General features: G+C 41.9%; 1 protein-coding gene across 1 annotated transcript; it reads right to left on the reverse strand.

Annotated features, from left to right (window-relative positions):
* Nucleotides 1-1597: 1597 nt before the first annotated feature.
* On the reverse strand, nt 1598-18229 carry LOC142662451 (nicotinamide N-methyltransferase-like). Its single transcript, XM_075840655.1, has 3 exons — nt 18079-18229; nt 3780-3987; nt 1598-2021 (listed from the first exon to the last, which is right to left on the reverse strand). The coding sequence occupies exons 1-3, from the start codon at nt 18227-18229 to the stop codon at nt 1598-1600; spliced, it is 783 nt and encodes a 260-aa protein (XP_075696770.1).
* Between the last annotated feature and the right edge of the window lie 3401 nt (nt 18230-21630).

Consider the following 21630-nt stretch of genomic DNA (forward strand, 5'->3'; position numbering starts at 1 on the left):
TAATACCCCATGATGTCCCAGATGATCACACTGGTTCCTGGCACTATTATTAGTCCAAGGAAAGATTCCAAAAACAAAAGGTGCTAAAACAACAAATTAACCATTTGCTTAACAAGAAATTCGGAGTAAAATATTATTCTACTCAAATTCTGGTTATGTGCAAGCTGTATATGCTAAAGGGGTTCTCATCTTTGAAAAAATTCCTACTTGTTAAAAGGGTCCCGTAAAAATTAACAGAACACGAAGGGTCCCCCTGCTGAGACCCCAGCGATCAGCTGTAATCTATGAGAAACCTGGAAGTATTTAATTTCCCTGGAATTCCACCACAGGTTAAGTTAAGCATTGCGCAGCGTCCATTCATATCAATGTAGTGTCTGTGTAGTGCAGGACAGTACAGGATTCTGAACAGGGGACCTCACTATATTAACTCAGAATTCCCTAATAGAGTCTATGGACAACTCCTTAAAGAAGTGTAAGGAAAAGCAAAATAGAAAATAGAAAATGGGGGAATTAATTAAGACTGGCGATTTGTATGACAAGTTTAATATGAAGAACGCTGAAATAAAATAGGCTTATGAGGCACACACCTTTGGTGCATCTCTGGCTGTCCTTGCACCAGAAATGCAAATCTATTTTAGGTGCGAGCTGGGGAAGATTTGCGTTATAATTCACATCTGTTTCTGGCATAAACTATAGTAAATGTGTAAGGCCGCTGGTGGCCCCACCCCGTTTCATTAAACTCTGCCTACTTTATTTAAAAAAATGGAAGAGGTGGCGTAAAAATGAAAAAGTCACACGTTTGTTGTTCAACAAAATTAGTTTTTATGCAAATTGCAACTTTTTTACGCTAGAAAATTGTATATTGTGTTTAATAAATTCTTCCCATCTTTAAAGTAAATGTCCACTGTTAAACCATTTTGTTTTCTTTAATATGAATCGGTCCGAGGTTCTGTGATAAATAATTTCATATTATATCTTTATAGAAATTGGAGATCTGTTTTTCTGTTTCAGAGCTACAAATCTACTTGAAGGGGTATTCCCAGAATCATAAATTATCATCTATTTACAGGATTGGTGATAATTTTCAGATTTTTTTTTTAAAACATTCATATTGTGCACTAGCTTCTATTTAAGCAAGTTAACAGGATTCTCTAAAAATTCTCGAAGGAAATGAGATCATAGAGAAAAACCCTTCTGTATTAATATATTGTTTTGTCTTGAAGCTTGTAAGTTTCTTCTCATAAATCAAGGTCTGTAAAATCTATGGAGCAGGAAATCCCCCCCAAGTCAAGGACACAACAGTTAAATGCTCCATGCTTCGCTTTATTACACTATTTATATAAAGCAGATACAAAACAGAACAACAATGAGAAAGCAACTGATCCCAAGATTTCAGACTCCCATGATGTCCCAGATGATCAGACTCGGTCTCGGCAATATTATCTAGGACCAGTCGAATGCAAAGTCCCAAAAAGAAGTGAACAATTATTTTTATGCTATTCTATACTGCACTAAGGAAGATTCATTTTGATTGTTAGGTCTTTTTTTTTTAGCTTAACATATAAAGTAATGACATGCAGACTTTATAATATTCAACCTACTTCTCCTTGTGAGCTGCAATAATTATGACGGCCTTATAGTCAGTAATGTCACTGACAGCCGTTCTCTCCTTGACCTTACAGTAATCAATGATAAAGCCTTCTCCAACTAGAGCTTTCCTGACAAAATCCTCATCATAAGTGCAAACATGGAACTTGTCTTTCCCGATTGTAAAATATGTTGAACCTAAAATTCCAATTAATATGACGTGTCCTCTAGGTTTCAGCAACCTAGAGAACTTCCTCAGATATCTGATGTATTCATCTTGACCTTTGCTGATAACATCCAGAAGCCAAGCACTGATGACACAATCAGCTGGTGGTAAGACCAGCGGGTCTGTCATATTCTCTTTCTCCAGGTCGTATTTCACAACATGCTGAATGGCTGATCTCAGTTTTGCTTCCTGGTCCTGAAACTGGTCACTGGAAAATATAAAAAAAGGAAAGTGATTGTCCCACAGTTAACATCAACATGGTGGCTCATTACTAAGAGGCAGGGCTGACATCATCACCCGGCGAACCCGGGCAAGTGCCGGGGCCCACTACCCTGTGGGGGGCCCACTCGGCCACTGGGTGCCTACGCTGCCGTCGTCACGGCATCAGCATCCATATATGGACAGTGGTGTCAGGAGGAGAGAAGGAGTCCCAGGCATAGCGCTAGCAGCTCTGCTCCGGGTCTCCGTCTCTGGGGAAGCCCCTGACATCACTGTCCATATATAGACAGTGATGTCAGGAGAGAAGGAGTCCCAGGCAGAGCACTAGAAGCGGCTCTGCTCTGAGGCTTCGTCTCTAGGGAAGCCCCTGACTTCACTGTCCATATATGGACAGTGTTGTCAGGAGTAGAGCAGTGTCCCAGACAGAGTGCTGGTAGTGCTCTGCCTGGGACTTTGGCTCTGGGAAGACCGCTGACATCACTAGCTGTATATGGACAGTGATGCCAGGGGCTTCCCCAGAGTTGGAGTACCGGAGCAGAGCCTTTACTAGCCCTCTGCCCGGGACTTCAGCTCTGCTCCAGACATCACTATCCATATATGGGCAGTGATGTCAGGAGCAGAGCAGGAGTTCTAGCCAGAGTGCTAGTAGTGCTCTGCCAGGGACTATGGCTCTGGGGTTGCCCCTGACATCACTAGCCGTATATGGACAGTGACTCTAGGGGCTACTCCTGAAGCGGAATCCCTTGCCAGAGTGTCGGCAATGCTCTGACTGGGGATTCCACTTCTAGAGGGAACCCCAAAGGCACTACCTATAGGGAGGGGAGCTATGTGTCACTGCCAGGGAGGGTGGCTGTGGGGCACTAACAGGAAGGGAGCTGTGTGGCACTATCTAGGAGGAGGGGGCTGTGTGGCACTACCTTGGAGGAGGGGGCTGTGTGGCACTACATAGAGGAGGGGCTGTGTTGCACTTCCTGAGTGGAGGGGCTGTGTGGCACTACCTGGTAGGGGGTGCCGTGTATTACTAACTTGGGGGAGGGGCTGTGTGCAATTATCTGGGAGGATGGATTGTGGGGCACTACCTGGACAAAGGTTTTGTGTTACACTACCTAGGAGGGGGGCTTTGTGGCACTACCTGTGAGGGGGGCTGTATTGCACTACCTGGGAGGGGGGCTGTGTAGCACTACCAGGAATGGGGGCTGTTTGTCACTACCTGAGGGGGGCTGTGTGGCACTACCGGGGTGGAGGGGGCTGTGTGGCACTATCTGGGAAGGAGGGCTGTGTGGCACTACATGGGAGGGAAGCTAAATTTGTGGGGGTACAAACTGGGAGCCTAACTTCTATATGAGGGCATAAACAGGGCCTAACATCTATACGGGGGCAAAAAGTGATGTTTTCTGCCATCTTACTGCTGCCGTGAGTTCCCCCGCAAAGGGGCCTACTATGTTTGTGCCGCCCAAGGGCCCACATAAACCTGGAGCCGGCCCTTCTTAGAGGTAACGCTTGAAATAATCCCAGACTGCTGCACCAAGTGTCAGGCTTATACTGTGCCTTCCTGTTCAGAATTAAAATTAATACCCCCTATGGATAAGTATATTGAACTAAGTGAGTAATACAATTTTTTACTTTTGACTTGAGCAGAGTAAACATTTTCCAGGATCTTTGCCCCATCTCCCTTTATATTTGTTGTATAAGAAGCAACAATAACGATGACAGTGGTTTTCTCTTTATATTTGCACAACTACGTCACCTGTTTTCTTCTTTCTCTTGAAGAAGTGCTGATGTGTGGCCCCAATAAAATGCTCCCGTACGTTCGTCCACCCATCTTTTCAGCTCCATGATGCATCTGTTATTGATCTTCAGCACGATGATGTTTTTGAAAAACTCATTGGCTGAATATAGATGATGAATAACGGAACCAACACTGAGGTCAATCAAGATGTCTCCATTAATATGACCTGCAAAAAAACATTTTGCCTATTGAAACATCTAATATGTTAAAGCCTCATAGATTTTGTGGATAAACAAGGACATATGTCTATATCACTTCTAACAAACTATGTAAACATTGGGTTTCCAATACCCCGAAATAGATTAAATAGCCCTTAACCCCTTCCCGCACCTTGGCGTAAATGCACGTCCAGGTGAGCGGTAACTTCGCACACCTGGGAGTGCATTTACATCCGCGCTTTAACAGTTAACCACCGCGCGGTGCTACACCACAGCGGCGGTTAACTGTGCGGGGCGTCTGCCCTGCATTCCTTGTTGCTGATCAGCGGCCCGTTGCCGCTGATTTTGGCAATTATCCCCTAAAATGTAGCGGTCGATTGCGATCGCTGCATTTAAGGAGCTTAGAGCACATCGGCAGCCCCCACATGAAATCACGGGGGCTGGCGATGGTACCTATGGCAACCGGATGCCAGACAAAGTTTTTTATTATAGGAAAAAAATTAACAAGTTAAAAAAAGTACACATATTTAGTATCACTGCATTCGTGACGACCCCAACTATAAAACTATAGTATTATTTTTCCTGCATGGTGAAAAATCGCAAAAAAAACTAAGTAAAAAGACAATGTTCACTATTGTTTGGTCACCACCCCTCCGAAAATATACAATAAAAAGTGATCAAAAAGTTGCATGCACGCCAAAATAGTATCAATAAAAACTACAACCCGTCCCGCAAAAAACAAGCCCTTGAAGAGCTTTTTTTTACTAAAAAATAAGAAAGTTATGGCTCTCAGAATATGGTGGCACAGAAAATTATTTATTTTATAGGTAAGAGATTTTATTGCTCAAATACTGCAAAACATAAAAAAATATACATATGGTATAGCCGTAATCGTATCGAATGGTAATTTATAGGCCATAGTGAACGCCGTAAAAAAAAAAGGATAAAAAACAATGTCAGAATTGATGGTTTTTGGTCACCTTACTTGCCAAAAAATGGAATAAAAAGTGATCAAACAAATCGCATGCACCCCAAAATGGTATCAATAAAAACAACAGATTGTCCCGCAACAAATAAGCCCTCACACAGCTCCGGTGAAGAAAAAATAAAGAAGTTCTGTCTCTCAGAATATGGCGATGCAAAATGTGGAGTGTTCCAAAAATGGATAAGATCGGGCACCATTTATCAGTGCTACGCTGGCCACATAGCTGCGCATTATTAATTATTTACTTATTATTATACCCTCTTATTATGCCCTGATATACCCCGCACAGCTTACATATGCCCCCACATTATAGACTGAAATACCAGCAAAAGGCCAAAAAGAACTACTACCAAGCTAAATCTGCGCTCCAAAAGCCAAATGCCGCTCCCTCCCTTCTGTACCCTGCAGCGTGCCCAAACAGCAGTTTACGTCCACAGATATGGCATCGCCATACCCGGGAGAACCCGGTTAATATTTCATGAGGTATTTGTCTTCAGTGGCACAAACTGGGCATAACATATAGTGCACTAAATCAGTGGAAAATTGTAATTTTCACTCTGCACCATTCGCTGCGCATTAACCCCTTCACGCACTACAACTTAATAGCATGTCATGGTGTGGAGGGTGATGTATGGAGCGGGCTCACGTGCTGAGCCCGCGCCATATGCTGCGGGTGTCAGCTGTGTATTACAGCTGACACCCAGAACTAACGGACAGGAACAGCGATCACGCTGTTACAGGAGCCTGTAAAAATGACAATATACTACAATACATTAGTATTTCAGTGTATTGTACCAGCTATCTACTGATTGCTGGTTCAAGTCCCCTCGGGGGACTAATAAAATGTGTAAAAACAAAAGTAAATAGTTATCATTAGTGGAAAATATAAATAATTATTTAAAGTCCCAAAAAAACAAAACCTTTTCACTTTTTTTCTCTAAAGTAATGTAAAAAAATAAAAAAAATACACAAAATTGGTATTGCTGTGTCTGTAAAAGTCCAAAGTATAACATTATACCATTATTTAACTCGCACAGTGAACGCCGTGAAAAATAAAGAATGTAAAACTGCAAAATCGCAGTTTTTTTGGTCACCTTGGCTCTACCAAAAAATATAATGAAAAGTTCTCAAAATTTTGTATGTACCAAAAAATGGTAGCACTACAGCACATCCCGCAAAAAATAAGCCCTCACACCGCTCTATTGACGGAAAATAAAAAAGTTATGGCTCTTGGAAAGCGGGGAGGGAAAAAGGAAAAAGAAAAATAAATAAATGGATCAGTCCAGAAAGGGTTAATTACTTTCTAATTAAAAACAATTTATGAGCACATTTGGGGTATAGCCGTACTGGGGAGAAATTGACTTACAAATGATGAGCGGCTTTTTCCTCCTTTATCCATTGTAAAATTGAAAAATTCAAGTTAGTTGAAATAATGTTGATATTACGTTCTAATATATAAGGCCCTCAAAGCCACTTCAGATCTGAACTGGTCCCTGAAAAAATAGCCTTTTGAAATTTTCTTGAAAATATGAGAAATTGCTGCTAAACTTCTAAGCCTTGTATTGTCCTAGAAAAATAAAAGAATGTTGAAAAACGATGCAAACATAGAGTAGACATATGGGAAATGTAAACTAGTAACTATTTTGTGTGGTATTAATATCCCTTTTACAAGCAGATACATTTAAATTGAGAAAAATGATAATTTTTGCAAATTTTCTCTAAATCTTGGCGTTTTTTACAATTGAATATTGAATTTATCGACCAAATTTTTTCACTAACATAAAGTACAATATGTGCCGAGAAAATGATCTCAGAATCACATGGATAGGTAAAAGCATTCCAGAGTTATTACCACATAAATTAACACATGTCAGATTTGAAAAAATCGGCTTCGTCCTGAAGGCCAAAACAGGATCAGTCCTGAAGGGGTTAATTGTGCTATTGGTCGATGACACAAATATTTTTTTGGAGGTAAAGATTGCAATCATCTGAGGTTCTGTAATAAGAGGAATGAGAAGGGAGGCTCATGGGCCCGTAACTAGTACAATCCAAACGTCTTATATATATTATAAGCCCTTAATGACCAGGCCTAATTTGGCCTTAACCCTTTAAGGACCTGGACAATTTTGGCCTTGAGGACATAGTTACATAGTTAGTACGGCTGAAAAAAAACACATGTCCATCAAGTTCAACCAAGGGACGAGAAAAGGGAAGGGAAAAATGCCTACACATAGGAGCTAATACTTTTTTGTTCTAGGAAATTATCTAACCCTTTTTTAAAGCATCTCCTGTCCCTGCTGTGACGGCTCCTGCGGTGACTATTCCATAGATTCACAGTTCTCACAGTAAAGCAGACTTGTCGCATCCGCAGGTTGAACCTTTTTTTCTCCAGACGGAGGGAGTGCCCCCTTGTTTTTTGAGGGGGTCTTACATGGAACAGGATTTCACCATATTTTTTGTATGTGCCATTAATATATTTGTATAAATTAATCATGTCCCCCCTTAGTCGTCTTTTTTCAAGGCTAAATAGGTTTAATTCTTTTAATCTTTCCTCATATTTTAAATTCTCCATGCCCCTAATTAGCTTCGTTGCTCTTCTTTGTATTTTTTCCAACTCCAGGGCATCCTTTCTATGAACCGGAGCCCATAACTCAACTGCATATTCTAGATGAAGCCTCACTAATGCTTTGTAAAGTGGTAATATTACATCCCTGTCCCGCGAGTCCATGCCTCTTTTAATACATGACAATATCCTGTTGGCATTTGAAGCAGCTGATTGACACTGCATGCTGTTATTTAGTTTATGATTTACAAGTACACCCAGATCCTATTCATCAAGTGACTCCCCCAGTGTAGCTCCCCCTAGGACATATGATGCATGCAGGTTGTTCGTACCCAGATGCATAACCTTACATTTATCTACATTAAACTTCATTTGCCAACTGGATGCCCAAACACTTAGTTTTTTTAACCCCTTCAGGACCAAGCTCATTTTGGCCTTCAGGACCAGACCCATTTTTTCAAATCTGACATATTTCACTTTATGTGGTAATAACTCCGGAACGCTTTTACCTATCAAAGCGATTCTGAGATTGTTTTCTCGTGACACATTGGACTTTATGATAGTGGAAAAATGTGGTCGATAAATTCAATATTTACCAGTGAAAAACACCAAAATTTGGTGAAAAATTGCAAAAATTAGCATTTTTCTAAATGTAAATGTATCTGCTTGTAAGACAGGCAGTTATACCACACAAAATTGTTGCTAATTAACATCCCCCATATGTCTACTTTAGATTGGCATCGTTTTTTGAACATCCTTTTATTTTTCTAGGACGTTACAAGGCTTAGAACTTTAGCAGCAATTTCTCACATTTTCAAGAAAATTTCAAAAGGCTATTTTTACAGGGGCCAGTTCAGTTGTGAAGCGGCTTTTAGGGCCTTATATATTAGAAACCGCCAAAAAGTCCCCCCATTTTAAAATCTTCACCCCTCAAAGTATTCAAAACAGCATTTAGAAAGTTTCTTAACCCTTTAGACTTTTCACAGGAATTAAAGCAACGTAGAGGTGAAATTTTCAAATTTCATTTTTTTTTGCAGAAATTCATTTTTATTCTATTTTTTTTGTAACACAGAAGTTTTTACCAGAGAAACGCAACTCAATATTTATTGCCCAGATTCTGCAGTTTTTAGAAATATCCCACAAGTGGCCCTAGTGTGATAATGGACTGAAACACAGGCCTCAGAAGCAAAGGAGCACCCAGTGGATTTTGGGCCTCCTTTTTATTAGAAAATATTTTAGGCACCATGTCAGGTTTCAAGGGCTCTTTCGGTGCCAAAACAGTGGAAATCCACCAAAAGTGACCCCATTTTGGAAACTACACCCCTTGAGGAAATTATCTAGGGGTATAGTGAGCATTTTGACCCCGCTGGTTTTTTGCAGAAATTATTGGAAGTAGGCAGTGAAAATAAAAATCGTCATTCTTTCAAAGATTATGTATGTTTAGCTAATTTTTTCTAATTTCCACGAGGACTAAAGGAGAAAAAGCACCACAACATTTGTAAAGAAATTTCTCCCGAGTAAAACAATACCCCACATGTGGTTATAAACGGATGTTTGGACACACGGCGGAGCTTAGAAGGGAAAGAGCGCCATTTGGCTTTTGGAGCTCAAATTTAGCAGGAATGGTTTGCGGAGGCCATGTCACATTTGCAAAGCCCCTGAGGTACCAAAACAGTGAAAACGCCAAAAAAGTGACTCCATTGAGAAAACGACACCCCTTGAGGAATCCATCTAGGGGTGTAGTGAGCATTTTGCCCCCACAGGTGTTTCATAGATTTTATTAGAATTGGGCAGTGAAAATAAAAACAATCCTTTTTCTTCAATAAGACGTAGCTTTAGCTCCAAATTTTTAATTTTCTCAACAAATAAAGGAAAATAAGAACCCCAACGCTTGTAAAGCAACTTCTCTGGAGTACGGCAATACCCCACACGTGGTCGTAAAATGCTGTTTGGGCACACGGCAGGGCTCAGAAGGGAAGGAGCGCCATTTGCTTTTGGTGTACAGATTTTGCTGCATTTGGTTTCTGGTCGCTATGTTGCATTTGCAAAGTCCCTGTGGGACCAAAACAGTGGATCCCCCCCAGAAGTGACCCCATTTTGGAAACAACACCCTCAAGGTATTCACCTAGGGGTGTAGTGAGCACGTTAACCCCACAGGTGTTTTGCAGAAATTCGTGTGCACACGATGTGGGAGAATGAAAATGGGAATTTTTCCTTAGATACGCCAATATGTGGTGCCCGGCTTGTGCCACCATAACAAGACAGCTCTCAATTATTATGCGGTGTTTCCCTGTTTTAGAATCACCCTACATGTGGCCCTAATCTTTTGCCTGGACATTCGACAGGGCTCAGGAGTGAAAGCGTACCATGTAAAATTGAGGCCTAATTTGGCGATTTATAAAGTATTGGTTCACAATTGCAGAGGCTTTGATGTGAAATAATAAAAGAAACCCCTGAGAAGTGACCCCATTTTGGAAACTACACCCCTCAAGGCATTTATTAAGAGGTGTAGTGAGCATTTTCACCCCACGTGTTTTTTCCATAAATGATTGCGCTGCGGAAGGTACAAATTAAAATGTTTCCCTAGATATGCCAATTCAGTGTCAAATATGTCATGCCCAGCTTGTGCCACTTTTTTTTTTATATACACCGTTCACCGTACGTTATAAACTACATGTTACCTTTATTCTGCGGGTCAGTACGATTCCGGCGATACCAAATTTATAGAACTTTTTAATAACTTTTTGCACAATAAAATTACTTTTGGAAAGAGAATGTATTTTTTCTGTCGCCAAGTTGTGAGAGCCATAACTTTTACATTTTTTCATCGATGGAGCTGTGTGACGGCTTGTTTTTGCGAGACGAGGTATAGATTTTTTAGGTACCATTTTTGGATACATGCGACTTTTTGATCACTTTTTATTTCAATTTTTGGAAGACAGTGACCAAAAAAACCAATAATTATGGCAGTGTTTTTGAGTTTTTTTTTTACGGCGTTCACTGCGCTGGATAAATAACATAATATTTTTATAGTTCAGGTCGTTACGGTCGCTGCGATACCAAATATGTATGGCTTTATTATTTTTTTCAATAATAAATGACTTATAAGGGAAAAAGGGCGATTGTGTTTTGTGTTATTATTTGAAACTTTTATTGTATGTTTTGCAACTTTTATTTTTACTTTTTTTACACTTTTTTTTACACTTTTCTTTAGTCCCACTAGGGGACTTGAATGTCCAACTATTTGTTTGATGTTCTAATACATTGCACTACCTATGTAGTGCAATGTATTGGAACTGTCAGTTGTTCACTGACAGCAAGCCGATCAGGCTCCGCCTCTGGGCGGGGCCTAATCAGCTTACGTAATGGCAGACAGGAGTCCATTGTTAGGGCTCCTGTTGCCATGGTAGCAGTCGCCAGCCTTGCCATCGCATGGCAAGGCTGCCGATTTTCTACAAACCTCTAGGATGCAGCGATCACAATGGATCGCTGCATCGAAGGGGTTAATGCCAGGAATCGGAGCTTGCTCCGGTTCCTGGCGATAGATCGGGGTGTCCGCTGTAACATACAGCGGACACCCACTGCTGATGACGCCGGCTCAGCTTCTGAGCCGGAAGCTGAGCCGGCGCCATCTTGCCGATGTTACCGGAAGCCTCCTGGGCCCCGCCGACGACGGGGCAGAGGAGGATTCTGTTACAGGCTGATCGGGAGGTAAGCATTAGCCCTCCGATCGCCTTTGCAGCCACCGGCAACCCAGCGATCACGTTGCTGGGGTGCCGGTGGCTATAAACTCCTCACATGCTGCGATCTCTATTGAACGCAGCATGTGAGGGGTTAATCGGTCGGATCGGAGGCTAGCTCCGGTCCTGGCCGATACCTTAGGGTGCCAGCTGTAACATACAGCTGTCACCCGGTAGTGATGTCGCTGGCTCAGCTCCTGAGCCAGCTTCATCTCCATGACGTACATTTACGTGAAAAGGCGGTAAGCCACCGATTTTAATGACGTTTATATACGTGATCCAGCGGGAAGGGGTTAAATCTGCTTGCAATTCATGAACATTTTCCATAGACTGAAATATATGACATAGCTTGGTGTCATCTGCAAAAATAGAAATAGTGCTATTAATCCCATCCTCTATATCATTAATAAATAAGTTGAATAATAGTGGTCCCAGCACTGAACCCTGGGGTACACCACTTATTACCGGGGACCATTCAGAGTAGGAATCATTTACCACATCTCTCTGGATACGGTCCTTGAGCCAATTCTCAATCCAATTACAAACTATATTTTCTAAACCTATAGTCCTTAATTTACCCATTAGAGGGACAGTGAGGGACAGTGAGTGACAATGAGGGACAGTGTCAAATGCCTTTGCAAAGTCCAAAAGCACTATATCCACAGCGGCCCCTCTGTCTAGGCTTCTGCTCACTTCTTCATAAAAACAGATCAGGTTAGTTTGACAACTTCTGTTATTAGTAAAACTGTGCTGGCTGTCACTTATGATACTATTTTTTGTCACATAATCCTGTATATAGTCCCTAAATAGCCCCTCAAACATTTTCCTCATGATGGATGTTAAGCTTACTGGTCTATAATTACCCGGTGAAGACCTAGAGCCCTTTTTGAAAATAAGCACCACATTTGCCCTGCGCCAGTCCCTTGGCACTATACCAGTCACTAGAGAATCTCTGAATATTATGAAAAGGGGGACAAAAATAACTGAACTAAGCTCTTTAAGAATTCTAGGGTGTAACCCATCTGGTCCCGGGGCCTTGTGCACATTTATTTAATTTAATTTAGCTTGGACCATATCTACATTCATCCAATTCAGTATATCAACTGATATATTAACAGCACTGGCAGCGGCTACATCAGCTGCTCCTTCTTCTGTTGGATATACAGAGCTAAAGAACCCATTTAGTAACTCTGCCTTCTCTTGATTGCCCGTGACCAACTCCCCATTACCACTATCTAGGGGTCCTACATGTTCAGACCTTGGCTTTTTTGCATTTATATACTTGAAGAATTTTTGGGGATTTGTTTTACTATCCTTGGCCATCTGCCTTTCATTTTGTATTTTTGCTAATTTTATAAAATTTTTACAGATTTTATTAAGCTCTTTATAATTTAAATAGGCTACAGCTGTACCCTCAGATTTTTATTTTTTAAATGCCCTTATTTTGTCATGTATTGCTCTTTTTACAGAAGGTGTAAGCCATGTGGGGTTTAATTTTAGTCGTTTATACTTGTTACCTGTAGGAATTCATTTTGCACTATAATTACCCAAAGTAGATTTGAAAATCTCCCATTTATCATTTGTCCTATTATTTAACATTAGTTCTTCTATATCCTGAATTGCAGCCCTCATCCTGGGGAAATTGGCTTTCTTAAAATTAAACGTGTTTGCCCTCCCAGCCTGTGTTTGTTTTTTACAGTATAGGTAAAATGTAACTATTTTGTGATCACTGTTACCAAGGTTTTAACGAACATTGACATTCCCAAAAAGATCTGCATTATTAGAAATGACCAGATCAAACAGAGCTTCACCTCTAGTCGGGTCTTCCACAAACTGGCCCATAAAATTTTCCTGCAACAGGTTGAGGAAATGTCTCCCCTTTGCAGTTGACACCAATTAATATCCCGGTAATTAAAATCTCCCATTATTACTACAGTACCTGCCTGTGCAGCCCACTCCATCTGTTTATATAGCTGACCTTCCATCTCCTCAGTTATATTGGGGGGTCTATAGATTACACCAAAAGTATTTTTTTCAGTGTTTACCTCCCTTTCTAGTTCCACCCACAAGGTTTCAACCTCCTCACAGTCTTCACCCACTATTGTCTCATTCACACTCGCCTTCATATCACTTCTCACATACAGACATACACCACCGCCTTTCCTATTTGTCCTGTCTTTCCGAAAAAGTGTAAAACCCTGTAGATTTACAGCCCAGTCGTGTGAAGAGTCTTGCCATGTTTCAGCAACACCAACTATATCTATATTTTCTTCCAGTATCAAGGCCTCCAGCTCCCCCATTTTGCTTGCTAGACTTCTGGCATTTGTGAACATACACTTTAACCTGCCTTTCAGTTTTTCCATTTTATTATCAGAAATGTGATTATTTGAGCATTTTTATTTACACTGCTGTTGTGTAACAAAAGGATCTCCTTATCCTGTTGTCTAGTCCTCTCCCCACAGTCTGTTTCTCCTCCCACCAATAAAGTCTGACCCCTCTCTAACCTGACTACCCCTTTATTTTCTACATTGACCTCCCTCCTCAGCCCTAGTTTACATACTGCACCACCCCAGCTAGAATTCTCTCCCCCAGCACAGCGGACCTCCTTCCATTTAGGTGCAAATCATCTGCAGAATACAGTTTGTACCCCAATGAAAAGTCAGCCCAGTGCTCTAGGAACCCAAAGCCTTCTCCTCTACACCAAGACTTAAGCCATGCATTTAACTCCCTGAGCTCCCGCTGTCTTTCCTGTGATGCGCATGGCACAGGCAGTATTCCTGAGAATACTACCTTGGAGGTCCTTCCCTTCAGCTTGTAGCCTAGTTCTTTAAAATTATTCTTAAGGCTCCTCCACCTACCATTTATTCTGTTATTGGTACCTACATGGACCACAACAGCTGGATCATCACCTGCCCCTCCCAACAATTTATCCACCCGTTTCACTACATACCGAACCCTGGCACCAGGGAGACAGCAAACCATTTGGTTGAGGCGGTCTTGGCGACAAATTATTCTATCCGTCTTCCTGATTATAGAATCCCCTACAACTATCAATTGTCTTGGCTTACCTGCATTACCATCCCACCGACTACTAGCTGGGCTGTTCTCTCGGCTGTTAGGGAGATCAGTATCCACTAGGGCTGCCATTTCTGAGACAGACACCCTTGCATCATCACCCAACTTGGCAATTTTGCTTGGAATATCAGAAACAGGAATGGCCTTCCTTTTCTTGGACCCCTTTCTACTGCCCCTAACTACATTAACCCAGCTAGTTGACTGATCCTGCTCACCCATGTCTTCACCCTCCAGTTCTAACCCACTAACTGCATGCTCCGTGAGCAGCAAGGTCAGCTCAAGATTGTCTATCTTCCTCAGTGTGGCATTCTGCTCCTCAAGATCTCTAATGCAAGCTTCCAGGTGACCAACATGCTCACATCTGCCACAGAGATATTCACCCTGGAACTCCAGTCGTGCATACATATGGCAAACTGTGCACTGAAGAAAACCTCCAATCCTGCTATCCATTATCACAGTTGCAAAAAAATAAGCAACAGTGAATAGTTGTTAAAGTTAAAGAAAAGAAGAGTACTTATAGGTACTCCCCTTTTTAACTCCGGTTTTGTAACTTCCCTTGATATACAAACCACTTGTTTAACAAGCCCACCAGAGCAGGCTCTCCAGAGTCCTGAGGGCTAATTGATTCCACCTGGGACCAGTTAACCCCTCCCCCTAGTCAGCTGCTCAGCAGGAAGTAAGCTGCAGAGAATTTTTTTTTTAAATTGTATCAGTTTTGCAAACTTCTTTTAACAAGCATTCATATATCACATACAATAGCCCCCACTTTGTCACACACAACACAGCAAGTCAATTCGGTTTTTTAACTCCACTTGATATACAAACCACTTGTTTAACAAGCCCACCAGAACAATTTTTTTTTATATTTCCCTCTTTGCATACCCGGCGCTCATAACTTTTTTATTTTTTGTACGATGAAGCTGTATGAGACGATTAGTACTTTATGTAGGTACCATTTGTTGGTACATTTACATGATCATTTAATTTATATACATTTTTGTTTTGACAAAAATGCAGAAAAGAAGCAGTTCCGCTGCTTTTTTTTTTTTACACCTAACAATGATCATCATAAATAATAAAAAAAATTTGTTACAGTCGTGGAGATATCAAATATGTGTATATTATGTTATGTTTTTGGAGTTATATTTTGTAAGGTCTATTATATGTATAAAATGTGCATTTCTATTTATTTTTTTACTAACTTATTTTTTATTTAACATTACTTTAAAAAAAATAAAAAATAATGTAACTTTTTTTTAAATCTCATAGGGTGAATTCTGATTTTAATTTCGATTTTTGAAATGTAATGTACTGGCATATATCTATAATCCAGTACATTAGCCTGTGTACTGATTGTACACAGGCAGTTGTTAGGGAATGCCTCAGTCTGTCCTAACAACAGGGAATATGGTCAGACAGCCCTGGTGTCCTTTAATGGACTCTGGGCTGTCTGGCCATACAAGGCATGTCCATCGATCGCGTCACCGGGATTTCCTGTGACGCGATCAAAGGGAAGTCCCCCCATCTCATATACACTTTGAATGCCGCAATCAGCTTTAATTGCAGCATTCAAGGAGTTAACAGCGGAGAGGTTTCTCTTCTCCGTGCCGTTAGAGCAGGGATGGAGCTGTGTATTACAGCCGTTTACAGCCGTTGACCCACTCATGATCACGCGTGCACACTGACTGTCACCATGCGATCTTCTGATCGCTTATATAATGCTTTAGTATACCTAGTATACTAAAGCATTAATGCCTTTCAGTGTAAAACTGACAGCCAATCTATTAGGCCATGCCTCCGGGACGGCCAATTAGGTATATAGACAGGGCAGGCCTGGAGGACTTTGTTAGTCCCCCGGTTGCCATGGCAATCCATCGGCGGCCAGCATTCGTGGGTAGTCGATGGGTGACAGAGGGAGCTCCCTCCTTCTGTCAAAACATTTAAATGCCGCGGTCGCTATTGACTGCGGCATTTAAGGGGTTAAACAGCTTAGATTGAAGGTTTTGTCAATGTCAGCCGTGGCAGCGGATATCCGGCTGTCAGTCACTGCCTGAGTCATGCGGTGATCGTGTGGGCACATCTGCTCTGCTCTGCCCACGCAATCACCATCACATTCATGAACGTCATAATGCGGGAAGGTAAACCTTCCCATGACGTGCATGTATGAGAAAATGCGGAAAGGGGTTAATGTAGAGGTGCTCACCTGATAGGGTGGTATATAGGTCACCCTATATGTTCTCAATAACTAGGAGTGTAACTGTTTACCTGTTTTGGCTGCAACTATTGTATCCAGATGTAGAATGAAATACCAAATGTGCAAAATAAAGCAAACATTGGGGACCTTGTGTAGTATGGTCTGTAAAATGTAAATTAAGAAAAAAGGTGCTCGACCCACCTGGTTGGTTTGCATATTCTATGGCACCACACTAGACACACAGAGAACATATAAGGTGTCCCAAGGGAACTTATAGTTATGGGGCTACAACAAAACCATAAATGCAGGCTCAGAAGTCCTAGGAGTAGACATTATTGACTTCAAAACATTTTTGAGAAAATTAAAGAGGCTCTGTCACCAGATTCTCAAATCCCTGTTGCCTATTGCATGTGATCGGCGTTGCAATGTAGATAACAGTAACATTTTTTTTATTTTTTTTTAAAAAACGTTCATTTTTGGCCAAGTTATGAGCTATTTTATATATGCAAATGAGCTTTGAAATGGACAACTGGGCGTGTTTTTTTTCGTATGTCCAACTGGCCGTGTATTGTGTTTTTAACTGGGCGTGTTTACGTGTATGACGCTGACCAATCAGTGACCAGTCAGCATCATACACTCCTCTCCATTCATTTACACAGCACATAGTGTTCTTACTAGAACGATGTGCAGCCACATAGACAAGGGTCCTGATAATGAATACACATGAAATCCAGCCTGGACGTCATGTGTATCCAGAATCCTGACACTTCTGAATCTTTTCTGTGAGATTACAGCAAGCCACGCGTAATCTCGCGAGATTACGAGGTAAACGAGATTTCGTTTCCCCTGATGTAACAAAGAAAGTGATATCTCCATCCAAATATAGAAACATCCCCTAAATATGAGAATAATGAAAAAATATTATTATATCTGCCATTAATGGTAACCTGAGCAGAAAATGATTGTTGGTGCATTTTTTTCAAGTATGGATATCTGTCATTAAACATAGAACTGTAGATTCTAGAGATCAGATTTTAGTTTATATTATATTAAAAAAAAAAACAGTTGGAAGAGATCAGAAAATAACAGCAGCTCAAACTGGTAAATCACAAATTGTCAGATAACAGCAGATTTAGGTAATTGCACCCACAATTAGAATTTTTGAGATGCCCTTCATAATCCACCAAAATGTTTCCGGGGTTCTCGATGTTGGGGAAGATAAGAAAATGCTATACTGAACCCTATCACCCTATAGTCTTCATTATATACAATGGCTAGGGCTCCGTCCGTCACTGGACAAGGCAAGTACAAATTATTATTTGGGGTGGGCTGTGTGGTGATATACAGGGAGAAGCACAATATACAAAATACTGCTCCTGTTGCTAAGACTGGAGCAATATTTTTGACCCCTCTGATCTCCCACACCCCAAAAAACAAGTTTGCCCAATTTGTATTCAGCTCTTTACAATTCTTAATAACCAATAAAAAATAAAATAATATACAAGTCAATGTATCTTAGGAGTAATAAATCAGGATACATACTCACTGCGAAAACTTGTCTAAGATTTTCAATGACAAATTTCAAGGAGTCATCTCCAAAGGCCATGTCAGATTTATCTGAACAGTATTGCTCCAGACCTTGTCTGGAATCAAAGTCATGTTCATGATAGACCTTATGGGGACTGGAATCCATCATCTACTCTTGTATCACAGACGGGGTGACTACCTCTAGACCGGGGCACAAGGTCTTTTTTATAATAAACAGGATTCAATTTACAAAGTGTGTTACTAAGAATAACTTATCACATGATGACTTATTATATTCATGAGCCGGTCATGGGAACTTGTGTTATAATAAATTCACATAGAGAAATTATGATCTTTAATGAAACAAATCTATTTTATTGTTAAAGTAACAATAAGACAAAGAAGAAACAAAATAGAAACTTGTGTCTTTGTCAGTCTGTCAGGATGCAGATCTTTATAGTCCTAACAACCTGAGAGGATAGAGTCTCCTTATCTATACTGCCATGCTACTGCATAGTAGTGCTGTACTCACAATTCTCTATGAGTGTAGTCTGGTAATGGGTTATGGGCAGTATGGGCAGTATGACTGGGTACTCAGTGCGGTGTTATTAGAACCCTGGTAGCTTGGTGCTCCTGGTAGTCTGGGTGCAGATGGTGTGACTGGGCGGCTTACCACATAGCGCTGACAGTTATATATCCCAATGGATATTGTCTTCTTTGGGTCAAATTTGCAGACCTTTTGCTGGATGCTTGAATATGGAGGTAACATGGTTTGTGCACAACTCTTATTATACTTATTAGACAAAAAATTATAAACAAAATGATATTTATAACATATAACAATCAAAAAACATAAAACTTTCGGATTCTTTGAGGTATTTATATTAAATACCCCCCCCTGGACATATGATGCACTTTTATACAGTTGTCTGAGCAATTCTATTTTTATAAACCTCTTTAGTGTACAAAATCAGTATTAAACCCGGCGCTCAGAACCATAGAAAATATATGAAAACAATGAATCAAAAATATAAATAAATTAATAAAAATATAATTTAACTTAGATATCAGCCTTCAACATATAATATAACAATATAAAAACCAGAATGTTTATCATGATAAGAAAGTGCTTCACCAGCTCTCATACTCAGTCTTTTTAGTAATCGTACTCCTGTGTATTCTACGGTCTTTCTCCTGATTTTGACTGGACAACCTTCTCGGGATATTGGCTCACTCTGGTTCCGAAGAGTAGAGCTAAGGGACAAATATATAGTGTACTGGATACAAATGTAGAAAATTAATAAAATTCTCTAAAAATTCCCTGTGTGAGTATAATCTGCACTTATTGAAATTTTACTCTGTATGTGTCAAGTAGGGTTCATGGACCCACTGGGCCATACCACCTTGGCGGTATGGCAGCTGGCCAACAGGGCCCAGGTCAGAGTCTATAGTTTATATAGGGTACCTGTGGCAACTCAGACAGTAGCAAGACAGGCTTGGCAGGAACTAGGCAGCAGGTGGACGTCAGGCGTGGAGAAGCAGGACAGGCACAGCACGGCTAGAGCTAAGCACGGCACTAGATCAGGATACAGGTTACAGGAACAGGAAACATTGGGAGCAGGAAACACTAGGGGGCCATTTGCAAGACAGACTTGGAATACAACAACAAAGCTCAGGCGTGGGAGGATGGGGCTGGGACCTTCTTATAGGTCAGGATACTCTGGACCAATTAGCTCAATCACAAACATGCTTGCGCTCAGGCTTCTCAAGTCTGGACTGAGCTCGTGAGCGCACCCTGGTGGCACTGTGGAGCAGGACGGCCGTATGTGCAAACATCTCTTGAGAGAAGGGCGTCAGCTGCATGGAAGGAGTTTGTGGTGAGCGACCACGGATGTTACAGTATCCCCCCTCTTACGCCCCCTCCTCTTGGGACCAGAACGAGAGAGAAACCTCTTAATGAGGGTAGGAGCGTTGAGATTCTCCTCTGGCCCCAGGACCTCTCTTCTGGACCAAACTTCTTCCAATCTACTAAATAAAAGGTTCTTCCTCTTACTTTTTTAATGTCAAAGAACTCCTTAACCTCGAAGGTGTCTGAAGGGCCACTGGAGGCAACCGCAGGGCTTGGAGCCTTGGTAAAGCGGTTTCCGAACCACTGGCTTCAGGAGAGAAACATGGAAGGAGTTGGGGATCTTGAGGGTAGGAGGCAGCCGAAGCTTGTAGACGACAAGGTTGATCTGCTGCAGGATCTCGAAGGGACCGAGGAGCCTGGGAGCAAATTTGTACGACGGCACCATCAGTCGAATATTCCTGGAGGACAGCCAGACCTTCGTGCCAGGAAGAAACTGAGGGGGTTCTCTTCTCCTTGTGTCCAACTTCCGCTTCATGTGGTCGACCACCAGCAGGATGGAGGATCGAGTCTGCTGCCAGATCTGCAGAAAGTCCCCAAAGGCCGTGTCAGCAGCTGGCAGCTCAGATGTAACAGGGACCGGGAGAGGAATTTGTGCGTGCTGGCCATAGACAATAAGGAACGGTGTCTTCTGTGTGGACTTGCTGGCATGATTGTTGTAAGAGAACTCAGTCCACGGAAGCAACTACATCCAGTCATCATGCTGTTTGGAGATGAAGTGGCGTAGGTAGTTCTCAAAGATCTGATTGATCCTCTCGCCCTGACCATTGGACTGAGGATGGTAGGCCGAGGAAAAGTCCAACTTTATACCCAGGAGTCCGCAGAGGGCTCTCCAGAACTTTGAGGTGAACTGAACCCCCCGATCAGACACAATATGCTGCAACAAGCCATGCAGGTGGAAGATGTGTTGGATGAACAGCTTGGCCAGTAGAGGAGCAGAAGGAAGACCGGTCAGAGGATGGAAGTGGGCCATCTTAGAAAATCGATCCACCACCACCCAGACAGTACTGCGTCCAGCAGAGAGGGGAAGCTCCGTAATAAAGTCCAAAGCTATATGCTTCTAGGGGGCATTGGGCACAGGCAATGGCTGGAGCAGACCAGCAGGTCTGGAGTGAACATGAAGAAACAAAGTCCATAATGTCCTTGGGCAGTGTGGGCCACCAGAAATCACGAGCAATCAGATCCCTTACGGGTCCCCGCGTGACCTGCCAGTCTAGAGGAGTGTCCCCAGTGGAGGATTCTTCCATGGTCAGCCAGGTGCACAAAAGTCCTCCCTGGAGGAATGTCCCCAACTTGCAGGGGATTGACAGAGACAATGCAAGACGGATCAATGATGTTCTGTGGAATCTCCATGGTGACTTCTGTCTCGAAAGACCTGGACAAGGCATCGGCCCTCACATTCTTGTCAGCCGGGCGATAATGGAGCTCAAACTGGAACCTGGTAAAGATCAGTGACCACCTGGCCTGACGAGGGTTCAGCCGTTGGGCTGTCTGAAGATAGGTAAGGTTCTTATGGTCCGTAAAAATCAGGATGGGATGAGCTGCGCTCTCTAGTAGATGTCTCCACTCCTCCAGAGCCAATTTGATGGCCAGTAACTCCCGATCCCCAATCGAGTAGTTGCGTTCTGCGGAAGAGAAGAGCTTAGAAAAGTATCTACATG

This window comes from Rhinoderma darwinii, chromosome 10, assembly GCF_050947455.1.
Source record: "Rhinoderma darwinii isolate aRhiDar2 chromosome 10, aRhiDar2.hap1, whole genome shotgun sequence".
Taxonomy (NCBI): domain Eukaryota; kingdom Metazoa; phylum Chordata; class Amphibia; order Anura; family Rhinodermatidae; genus Rhinoderma; species Rhinoderma darwinii.

What these genes read in the sequence shown, in the direction of transcription:
- LOC142662451 (XM_075840655.1), bottom strand. Translation starts at nt 18,229, where the DNA reads ATGGATTCCAGTCCCCATAAGGTCTATCATGAACATGACTTTGATTCC. An exon ending in TAGACAAGTTTTCGCAGTGA is followed by an intron (nt 3,988 to 18,078) that starts GTATGTATCCTG and finishes GTTTTTTTGCAG; the next exon opens with GTCATATTAATGGAGACATC. An exon ending in CAAGAGAAAGAAGAAAACAG is followed by an intron (nt 2,022 to 3,779) that starts GTGACGTAGTTG and finishes TATATTTTCCAG; the next exon opens with TGACCAGTTTCAGGACCAGG.